The 11,900-nt window shown below is 38.2% G+C and overlaps 1 protein-coding gene across 1 annotated transcript in view; it reads left to right on the forward strand.

The window, feature by feature from the left end:
* The window catches only part of CLASP (CLIP-associated protein), a 52,721-nt gene extending 43,318 nt beyond the window's left edge, over positions 1 to 9,403 (forward strand). The window contains exon 21 of the mRNA XM_089150736.1: positions 8,066 to 9,403. Within this exon, the coding sequence (XP_089006862.1) occupies positions 8,066 to 8,227 (162 nt within the window). The 3' untranslated portion in view covers positions 8,228 to 9,403. The remainder of the gene's footprint in view (positions 1 to 8,065) is intronic.
* Positions 9,404 to 11,900: the final 2,497 nt, after the last annotated feature.

Below are 11,900 nucleotides of genomic sequence, written 5' to 3' on the forward strand. Positions count from 1 at the left end.
TATCTGAGAATTTGGGTCGATGAATGAAAGGGTTGTTAGATTTGAGGATTCTGAAGTCAGTACTGATGTAGCCTCAGTTGAATGAGATCCTGCAACCAGGACAAAGGCAGGAAGCCAGCCTTAGGTTAGGATTGGCTAGAGTAATTTCAGTTAAGGATTGTGGGCGGATTCTTGGGAATATGGCTATGATGAGATTAGTTGTTATGGTAGTCGAGGTGAAAAGTTCTGTGGAAATTCCATCTAATCTCATAGGGGTGATTATGCTTTGGTTTCAGGGCAAATGGGTAAAGCTTCAAGGTGTTTCAGAGATGTTGGGCAAATGGGCTTTTATTGGTGTAAATCCTTGAGATAGGTTTCGGGAGCTTATAGACTTCTCTGTTTGGGATGAAACTTGGATCAAACTTAGGCAGTAGTACCTAGAAGGTGGTTCCCAAGTTTGATTTGTTTCTGATGGTAAAATTTCTGGATCTTGAAGTTCTTGAATTTAGGATTTCAAATCAAGAAAGTAAATAACTGGGGTTTGACTGGGCAGAATTGGGTGCACTTTATGTTCAAGGCTAATGACAATGTGGTGAATATGTTTGCCTGTAGTTTGGTTTAATTCTGTCTGGTTATGGAGATGCAAGGTTTCTTGATTTCTGTGAGAGAAAGGAACAAATGGTGTAGGGCATCAAATAGAAATTAAAGGGGAAGAGAGAATTGGGATGGGAAATGCTGGCTGCTGGCTACCTCGATGGGGAAGCCTTATCTTGAACTGTGGAAGGGCTGGAGTGGCTTGTGGAGGCTGAATTTACAACCAATTATAGGATCTATTGTTGACTTCACAAAGAACCTCGTTACAAGCACCGCTATGTTGTGAATTTCATTTATACAACAAAGGGGGAAGTGTTCCATTTATTTTGCTTCCCTTTTATTTATTTATTTATTTATTTTTTAAAGGGTAAATATCAATTACCTCCCCTCTTAGCTGGACAAATAGCACTTACACCCCCTCTTAGCTGGATAATATCACTTACCTCCACTCTTACCTAGCAAATATATCAAACACCTCCCCTTTGTTAACTTTCTCGGTTAAATTTAACTTTTACTGTTAAATAATTTTCTAAAATCCTAAACTGCCCTTGGCTAAATATATATATTTTTATTTTAAACCCTAAATTACCTTAATTACGCTAACAATTAAACTACTAAATTTTCCTCAATTAAAAACCAAAATACCATAATTAAAACTTAAATTATTAAAAGCCCAACATACCCTCTTTTTTTTTTTTTTTTAAACACATATTACTATCAAGTAAAATTAAAAATACTTACTACTATTTTGGGTTTTTTTTAATTGTTTGATAAATTTTTTGATATATTGGGCTTTTAATAATTAAAGATAATTTGGGTTTTAACTATGGTATTTTGATTTTTAACAATTATTTTAATTGAGGGTAATTTAGTATTTAATTGCTAGAGTGATTAGGTAATTTAGGGTTTAAAATACAAAATATTTTTAATCCAAGGGTAGTTTGGGGTTTTAGAAAAATATTTAACGGTAAAAGTTAAATTTAACCGAGAAAGTTAACAGAGGGGAGGTGTTTGATATATTTGCTAGGTAAGAGGGGAGGTAAGTGATATTATCCAGCTAAGAGGGGGTGTAAGTGCTATTTGTCCAGCTAAGAGGGGAGGTAAGTGATATTTACCCTTTTTTAAATGGTGGCTCCCTTAAGTGGGGGTGAAACTAAAGGCACCTCCATTAAGTACCAAATATTACTAGTGGCTCACTCTTAACAAATTTACCTAGATTCTGTAAACTAATTCAAAATTTGAATATCATGACCATAATGCCCTTATGTAAGGTGTTATGACCAAATTACCCCCATCATTTGTCACTCACACTCGCCCTTAGGTTTCACCCATCTCCGTTCACCTTGTCTGTTGGACATCACCCACCACCGCTAGAAACCATCACAACCTTCCTCCTGCCAGAAATCACCCTCTCCGGTTGTCCTTCTCTATTCCAAGCGACATTGCCACCATATTGCCAACATAGCTATCGCTGATCCCGTGCTTAATGCACATGTCTTGTTCGATAATCTGTAAGGGTTCTACAATTCCCAAATTTAAAAAATCCAACCCCATTCAAAAAATTTAACATTCAAGTTGCAAACTGCATTCATGCCCTAAAACTAAGAAATTTCTCAGAAAATCCTCAAAATGACTGCAACCTACTTCAAATTTCTGAAAACCTTCACCAGTCAGCCCCCGCACACAACAACAACAACAACAACAAAACAAAAAAAACACACACACACACACACAAGAGATATACAACATGAAGATGCCCCCCAAAAGAACAAGCAAACATGACCAAATCTCAGTGAAAAGCCTTTGGTAAAGCTGATATCTTAACCTTAGAAACCCATCTCCCAAAGGGACAAAAAAAAAAAAGAAAGATAACAAACTTGGAAACTAGTTTAGCTGAACATCTCCGGCCGGGTCATGGATCAGATCCTTCCCTAGATCCCAATCCACTTGATGAACTTGTAATGTATCGTTGTTCCTTACCGTTAAAATCAATGTCATGAAGACAAAAACTCAGGAATAAATTATCCCCTTCTTCAAATGGGATTTTTGACTATTCTGTTCCGACAGAATTTGCAGAAAGCAGCTTCGGTTCACCCCCAAGAAGAATGAGTCAATATACGATCTGTGACTTGGACGATTGATCTAGGACTCTGGTTCACATTATTTGTCTAGCTTTATTTAGATGTCTTTGATCAGTTGGACTTTTGGAGGGATGCCATAGCCCTGGGTGCATGTTGGAGGACCGGAGAGGGTGATTTCTGGCAGGGGGAGGGGTGTGGTGGTTTCTAGCGGTGGTGGGTGATTTTCGGCAGGCAAGGTGAAGGGGGAGTCCCTTTACCCACATAAGGGAGAGTATGGGTGACAATGAAGGGGGTAATTGGGTCATAACACCTCACATAAGGGCATTATGGTCATTTGATATTCAAAATTTGAATTAGTAAACAAAATCTAGGTAACTCTGTTAAGTGTGAGCCACTAGTAATAAAAAGGTGAGCCACCAGTAATATTTGGCACTTAAGGGAGGTGCCTTCAGTTTCACCTCCACTTAAGGAAGCCACTAGTGAAGAACTCTTCTTTTTTTTTTTTTTTTTTTTGGGGGGGGGGGGGGGGGGGGGTTGGGGTGGTTTCTTTTATTGCCTTTCAAATAGAGTTCTAATAGAATTGGGACTTAAAGCAGAATTCCAAGCTGGATTTGGACTTAGGTCTTATATTTGGAACCTTTACATGGACTCTCCTCATAGGCTGCATTATTGAAATAAAATACTGACATAATTGAATTAAGTAAAAGGACCTGATTTTTCTACCTTAGCTGGGTAGAATTACTGAAATGCCGTTACTAAGCCAAAACTTTATATAATAGATAAAATGCATGGACCTGCTGGAGCCAATTATTGTGCTTCTGGGCAGCAAGCCTAGGGTTTTGTCTTATGCCTTGGCCTTCCACTTGGTGTAGCTCTGGGACCTACATTAAGTAGTGGTAGGGATTGGTTTGGCTCTGGAAGATAATCACTACTGGGAAGTTTTTGAAGTGGTGGTGCAGCTATTATTTAATCAAGTTTTCGAGATCGAAAGCAGAAGGGTCTTATGGACATTATACTCTGAAATAAGGTTTGGTTTAGGTGTATATATGAATGGAATTGATTAGGAGTGATTTTCATTATTCTTTGCGATAAAAGTTTGCTTTAGCTGTCTATATGAATTGAATTGATTAGGGGTGATTCTCATAATTCTCTGAGATGAAAGTATCTATGTGAATAGAATTGATTAAGGGTAACTTTTGTGAAAATTGTGTCATTAAGGCAGGCCATGACATGGTGGAGTGAGACCTACCATCAGGGGTTGAAGCATTTCCTTGAGGACCCTTAATTGTAAGATTTCAGAAAATCTAAAGATCTTGGTTGTCAAGCCACTCTGGCTTTCAAGTGGAAAATGGGGATGGAGTGTTGTTGATGTAGTCCTAAGATTGATAGGATGTCAGCTAGGATCTAGTGAACAGGTAGGTTTGAAAAGGCTATGGAGCTTTTTGGTCCAATTTATGGTTAGGGTTTCATACGTTGGTTATGCTTGGCAGGTGTAGGTGAAGCTCTCGGTGAAGGTCCAAGACTCCAAAGTTTTTGCAAATTGTGGGATATTGCTGGAATTGCACTTTAAGCAATTATGGGTTCTAGGGATTCAGGAAAGTGAATAGTCTCGAAGTCCTAGGGTTTGGCTGATCAATCAAATGGTTTTGTTAGAAGGGTATGGGGTAATTGGTCATACTTTCAGATAACTATGATAGTTTGGTTGGATGAATTTTAAGGTTCCCTGGGAAGAACTTGAAATGGGGGTTGTTAGGGTTTTATTGGAGAGAATGGACTTGAGCTTTGGATCAAGCCATCCAGTGGGGTAGAGGAGTACCTGGTCCAAGTTTGGGGTTTTGTGGCTGGTTGGGTAGATCTGGACAGGATCCAGATGTGGTGGGGAGATTGAACTCAAAAAGTGGGGAAGTTAAGGGTTTGGAGTGGTTGTAGAATCTTGGTAGCAGCTTCTTTAATGTTGAAACTCAAATGAAAATCAGAACTTGAACAATAACTTAAAAGGAGATCTTAAAACAAGTTGATGGACAGCTTAATTTCAAACCTCCCAAACTTCACACCAACAAGGAATTGATAGATTCAAACACCAATCCAATAAATGAACCTCTGGAGCTTCACATCAACAAGGAATTGGTTGATTCAAACACCAATCCCATAAATGAACCTCCCATCACGCCAACGAGGAATTGATTGGTTCAAACTCCAACATGACCAGCCTTGATCAAACATAAGATAATTATTCACTGGTGAAGAAGAGAGGAGCACCATAAAGACTATCCTCTTACAATCTTTTATATAAAATGTTCAAGAATAGAGTCACATACTAAAAAGCCTAACCCAATCCTTGACTTGTTAGGGAACTTAAATTGACTAGGAAACTGAAGTTGACTACAAACAGTCATAATCTGTTAAGGTTGTGGACACTATATCTAGTAATCCTTCTTATTGAGTCGAAACTCGGATGTTGGCTATCCTGAGCTACGTTAGAAAGATCATAGGATTGAGACTTACTCCTATTTTGAGCTATATTGTTTGGATAAAAGGGAAGAAAGATATGGTCTCTTTGAGTGAACCAAACTCCCGTATAAGCATAATTAAATTATTCTTCCTCATATGTATTAGAGTTGGTTTGGGAGTTGCTCCCATAAGTGATAAGCTTCAGAAAGTCATTTGAGGTGGCACGACCATGTTCAACGGAGACATATAAATGCCCTTGTACAGAGAAGTGATATAATCCAAATTGAAGGAACTAGAAGAGCTAGGGTAGACCTAAGATAACCTTAAGAGAAGTGGTGAGAAAGGATATGCATAGCTTAGGCCTTGTATCTAAGAATGACCTCAAATAGAACTGATTGGAAGGCAAGAATCCATGTAGCTGACCCCATTTAGTTGGGACAAGGCCTATTGTTGTTGTTGTTGTTGTAGTTATATTTATACTACATTGACTATTCCACATATAATGAGACCCAAATAGTGATGACTTCCTACAGTTGGCTACTAATTCACCCGTTACCGTCATACCCGTTGAAGAATTCCCCGACGCCCCACCTACAACTTAGGAAACACCCAAGTTAATGTTGGGATCTTTCATACTTATTTTTCCTAATGTTCCCTTATGTGACTTATTTGACCCTCAACAAACTTGCTAGATTTATTAAACTGCTGCCACCTTATCACTTGAGAGAACCAACTCAATGCAGTCCAGCCTATTAGATACTAGCTTGTAATTACTTGCCACTTAGATTGAACCACACAGAACCTGTTTAGTTTAATCGACTGAAAACAACTGAAAAATAAACTAAGAAACTAGCTAATTCTGTAGTAACCTTAAGTGCCCACATTTTAGACCAATAGAATTGGCTTATATAGAACCCTAAATTTATTTCTAATAAAATTTCTATGGGTGGTGAATCTGCATCAGTGGTCTATGATCGGCCAGCCTCCATTTTCTAGTGCTGTTTAGAATGTGCATCCTAATAAAATTTATATATGGGTGATGAATCTGTATCAGGGGTCTACACTGATGCTTTTTCACCATACATAGTATGCGAGGCCCACATTTGATTTATTTTATCATATTCAGACGTGAACCCACACACTAAAAATATAGGTAAATTATTGATGATGACATTTTTACCCATTACAAAATATAGGTGAATTAAAGCATGAGGATTGCTAACCCAAAAAAAAAAAATCTTATAGAATTTTTTTTTTTCACAAAAAATCTTACAAAATCGAAATGAGGGGCGGGGGGGGGGGGAAAGAGGGCACATGATTCCAACATAAAAGACTAGATGCAAAACCAAACAAATCATGGTAGTTGGTTACCCTACAAATTATAGATTTTCCATTCACAATATAAAATCAAATAAAAAGGATAACAAAAAAAATTAAAGAAATAGAGACAGTATAAAATCAAATAAAAAGAATTACCCAAAAGAAAAAAAAATCGACAGAGAGAGAATACTCAACTGTGGAGAAGATATGGGAACGAGTTCTGAGCTTTCCAACTTTTCTGTAAGCCAAGTGTGAAGAATGAGTAGAGAAGAAATAGAGAAGGAAAGAGGAGAGAACAATAGAGAGGAATTTTAGGGATGGAGAAGTTAGCTTCTAATTGTGCTTTAACTAATTCTTCCTTAAATATAGGGTTTTTGATTTTAAACCTTGGATGGTTATTGAGAATGACATCTATGCCCGTTATCTTTACATATTCTCAAATTTTTTTTTTTTTTTTGGGGGGGGGGGGGGATAATTATATTTCACATGTGGGTAGTGGGAAAAAATTAATCAAAAGAAGAAAATTTTTCAGAAAATTGGGGCCCCCATGATGTAGTTCAGTCAGCTCCATTTTCTAGTGCTGTTATGAATGTGCGGAGTCCTTCTTGGTGGTGTTGACTTTTTGGCAGAGGGGAAGGGGATTTTTGAATACAAGAAGGTTGTGTATAAAATGTTGTTATCATGAACCTACAGCGTTTTTAATAGATTCAGCGTACATCTGAAAGTACTCGAGGTGAATTTTATCCACTAGCACCATTCCATTTTGTACAGGCTATTCTTAGGTTATATGCTTGTTCTTGAGGAATTGTTTTCCTTTGTGTCTATGCATCTTGTCTGGGAGCATGACCCTCCATCAGTGTGGGGCCAATGAGAGTGCACTGGCACAGGAACCAGGGCAGATTTCTTTTTGCCTATTATTATATTCCAAATATTGTTGCCAGTCAAGTTGGATGTATCCCTATTTGTGCATTTTCCAGTGCACCGAAACCTGCAAACCATGGTAACAAAGAAATTATCAGTCAACTTTGAACGGAAATAGGATAGACCCAACTCGATGCCATGTGACATGCATGTGATACTGGAGCATAATTAAGTTGTAGAACCATAGATAATTGCATATATAGACTCTTTACTTTTTGATAGCATGTCTTTAGGGCCTGTTTTGTCATCTGAATCCAAAGATTTCAAATCCCTAGATTCATGAATCGGAGATTTATACCTGTTTGGTTGTAAAATATCCCTAGATTCATGAAATCTGGGGATTTCACTTTTGCCTAAAAACATGAATTAAACCATTCTTGGGTATTGGGTGAAATCCATGCATGGATTCCATCCATGAATCCATGGATTCCATCCATAAGTATTAAATTGATGAAATTTGGGGATTCACGCAGAGTAACCCCGGAACTCTATGAACTTCTATAGATTTGAGGCTAACCAAACAGTTAATTTTTTGAGCCATAAATCTGTAGATTTGAAATCTCATTTCATTTTAAATCCCTAGATTCATGTAACCCAACAGGCCCTTACCTCTTCACATCCTAACAACACTTACATTTCTCTTTTCTTTCGTTGTTTTATTTATTATTATTATTTTTTTTTTCTTTCCCTCTCCTAATCGTAGGTTTTCCTGCTTGCAGACTGTGGTTTTCTGTTTAGTTGATATCTATATAATGCTTGGGAAAGCATTTTTGCCATATTTGGAGGGGCTTAACAGTATGCAGTTGCGGTTGGTGACAATCTATGCTAACCGAATTTCACAAGCCAGAACAGGCAGCGCTTTAGATGCTAACCATAGTTAGATGGGTTGGCAGGGACATCTATCATGGCTTCAGGATGTAAGAAAATCCAACTGAATGTGTAACTTGTATAGTCTTGAAATGGTTGCTCTTTATTTGGAGTAAGGTGGGCAGTTGATCTTGGGCGTGATTCGGCTCTAGAGAAAGTGCTGGTGTGCAACTAAAGTATTGTTAACTTGTTCTTCCCTTGAATGTGTGAGAAGGTTGGGAGCCCCTCTTTGGTTAAATAATTGTATTGAAGTGAACTGTCAAGGATTCCTCGCCCCCCCACCCTCCCACCCTCCCAACCACCAAAAGAATATAGAACTAAATGAATTTGGGATGTTGAAATGGATGGTGACTTCGAAGAAGAAAAAGAGAGAACGAGAAGAGAGTGGGGGAGGTTTGAGGTAAAGGCGATTTCATAACTGAGGCAAGCATTTGTTTAGTCTGTACAGAAGGACATGTATTTGCTTGTAGAGTGCCCATGGTGTATTTTGAGTGAGATATTTGTTTGTAGAGAGTCCATGATATATTTCAAGTGAGTTTTGCTCGTTACATTGAGTGATTTTGTGTTGGCTTTGTTGAGGTGAACTCTGAATTGAGTCGTGAAATTTTCTTGTAAAAATTTGAAGGCATGGATCAGCCTTGGCCGCTGAAACCTCAATATCTAAGGGTGAGAAGCTGTTATTTGTCTCTCTTACTGAAACCAGAGCCACTGGTTGATTTATTCTGGAAATTTCAGAAATATATATTATTCTTTATCTTGTGTTTAATGTCCTGAATGAACTATAAGCAGAATCAGTAACAAACAAACGCTGCCCAGATCCACCAAAAAAAATAAGAAAAGTGAATTGAGAACTGAACAAAGTAAAATCTCCTACAACTGAAATGTGAAACTAAGCTTTGAGAGGGAGTTGCGACTTGAAAGGCCACATCAGATGTGCATGAGCTTGTTGGTCTGCAGGAAGAAACTCGATCAGATGAACCTGAACCTGAACCTGAGGTTGCAGTATCTAATCTCAACTCTAGTATTAACAGTGAAAGGTCTACTAGCAGGTTTTTGAGCCATCTAACACTACTACTGCCTTTTACCAAAAAAAAAAAAAAAAAAAACAGATTTTTCTGGTGCTATGTCAATTGCACGAAATGTTTAATGAGAAAAAAGATATGCATAAATGTGGGGATTGTTTTTGGACATTAATGGGCATTGCTATTACACAATGAGATCTGATGGTATATACTACAACAGAATAGAGATGGAGAATGTGAGTTGAAGTATCCATGGCCATCATCCTAGGTCCTAGTTTATCTAAGGAAATCAACCCTATGTTGAATACCCTATGGAATAATGTCTTCTAATCAATAAAAATAAAAGAATTTCACCCTGGGGTTTGTTTGTTGTTGGAAGTTTAATTTATAAAGTTAATTACATATATACCTCTTGAGTTCATCTTTGGACATTATCAAACTAGTCACAATGACCAAGGTCCTGGGGATGGGAAGGGGAGGAGAGATGTGGAGGGACGAATCTTGAACCCAAGACCTCATTGGATTTATTGTCTTTAAATCCTACCTCCTACACCGTACTCCCCCTGAGTCTCCAAATTATGTTTATCTTTCTTGGAATTGTCTCTATGATTTAGATTTACATCAAATACAACCTTACTATTAGAATAATAAGGTTAATTGATGAACACATCTTCTTCTTTTTTTTTTTTTAAGACCCTCAAACTTATTTTTGACTTTTGAAAGGAAAAACAACAAGGGGAAAAAAGAAAAGAAAAACAAAAATAAGAGGGGAGGGTGAAGAATAACTATAACTAATTTTTAAATTTTTTAAAAAAATTTTTCTCACATGTAATTTTTTTCTATTATAAAACTAATGGTATGATTGTATGAAGCACAGAGGAACGTTTGTAACTTAATAAATTATTAAGGAAATAAACATAATGATTTACAAATTTTAAGAGTGTATATATAATTTATTTTAAATTATAGTTTATTTGTGAAATTAATTTATAATATTAGATAAAGGGTAATTTTCATATGGACCCCCTGAGGTTTGGTCCATGTCATTTTAAGTCCAAATAAATGGACACTGCACCGACCCGTGAGGTATCAATAAGATCAATTAAGGACAATTTGTAATTATGACCAAAATACCACACACATTCTACGGAAGATTTGCATATTCTCTCCACTCTCCATCTTCAACCCGCCCCATCTCCCTTTTTTCCTCTTCAATTCCGGCGATAGTTGGATAAAAGCATTTGCTACCACGAAACCTAGCGGATGGAAACGACGTCCGCAAGGCTCACGAGCCGCAACCACTACCATTTCCCCATTTAGAAGTCTCAGCGATAGAGTAGACTCACCAGAAGAGCATTTGCAAACTCCATTGAAGCTTTCTCGATGCATCATACAAAATTGATGGAACGAGCTCTTGAATCGAAGACGCTTTTTTGGAAATAATCAAAACGTGTTGGCACTTCGAGCGCTCAGCCGACGGGAAAACCGGAGAACCGGCGCAACAACATGGAAGACGAAGATGATCTTCCGGAGAAAACAGGTCCAAAAGGTTGAAGAAGGATTGTTGCCGAGTGACCGTCAAACCCGAAATCATCCCGAAGAAGAAGCAAATCAACCAAAACCGTCAAACCGAAACACCGAAGAAGAAGGATCAACCCACAAACCCGACCCGATTGTAGGAATCGAACTGTAAGCTCTCCTAGTTATATTTTTTCCGGACCGCTCACCCCCCGCCCCGTTAATTCTTGTTTCTGTGAAGTTCCGATATCTATCCTATGTACCACGCTTAGATTGTGAAACAAGAACAAGGAAGGGTAAACAAAAACCGAGTTGTTAATCATAAAAACACCACGTGCAGCGCTACCCTCCGATCATCATATCTGTTTCATTTTGTATTGAATCGAAGAGACCGGACGACACACGAGCAACCACACGGGACCGGCTGACGCTGCAAGCCCAAGCCGGAATATGACGACGAGATCAAGCAAGCGACGATCCGGAATGAGCGCGACAAGCGGACGACGCCGCAACGACCGGAACCGGATGAGATTTGATTCTCGACGAGGCCTGATGATTATGGAATCAAACCATTGTTAATGATGGATTTCCTCACCGCTGCCGCATGCTTATAGTTCCGGGAATTTGATATATCAACCGATCGGCCGCAAGGAGAAATCCGCCAACCGGAAGCACGAGCAACGCCATCCGCAGGTTTCGGGCGCAAATGCATCCAACGAGCCGGAGGCGAGAGATGGGACGAGGTTGGACGGAAGATGGAGACGATGAAGGAGATAAAGAGAGAAAATATGCAATCTTACCGTAGAATAGATGTGAGGGTATTTTGGGCATAAAAATTAAAAATTGGCCTTAATTGATCTTATTGAATACCTCAGGGGAGCCAGATGCAAAGTGTCCATTTGTTTGGACTAAAAATGACATGGACCAAACCTCAGGGGGTCCATATGAAAATTACCCTAAAATAAATTAATCAAATACAAAATAAGATAGACTGAAAAAAGAGAGAATAGGAAATCTAACCTACGACCCAAAACAAAGTAAAGAGAAGCTTGACAAAATAGCAAGGAAAACATCTGATAGATGCTAAAGCTCCATTTGTTTCAATGTAAATTTTTACTTAAAAAGAAATTAAACATCTTGAAAAATC

The sequence above is a fragment of the Hakea prostrata genome, chromosome 3 (assembly GCF_041222555.1).
Source record: "Hakea prostrata isolate BN-2017 chromosome 3, UWA_Hpros_2, whole genome shotgun sequence".
In the NCBI taxonomy this organism is placed as follows: Eukaryota; Viridiplantae; Streptophyta; class Magnoliopsida; order Proteales; family Proteaceae; genus Hakea; species Hakea prostrata.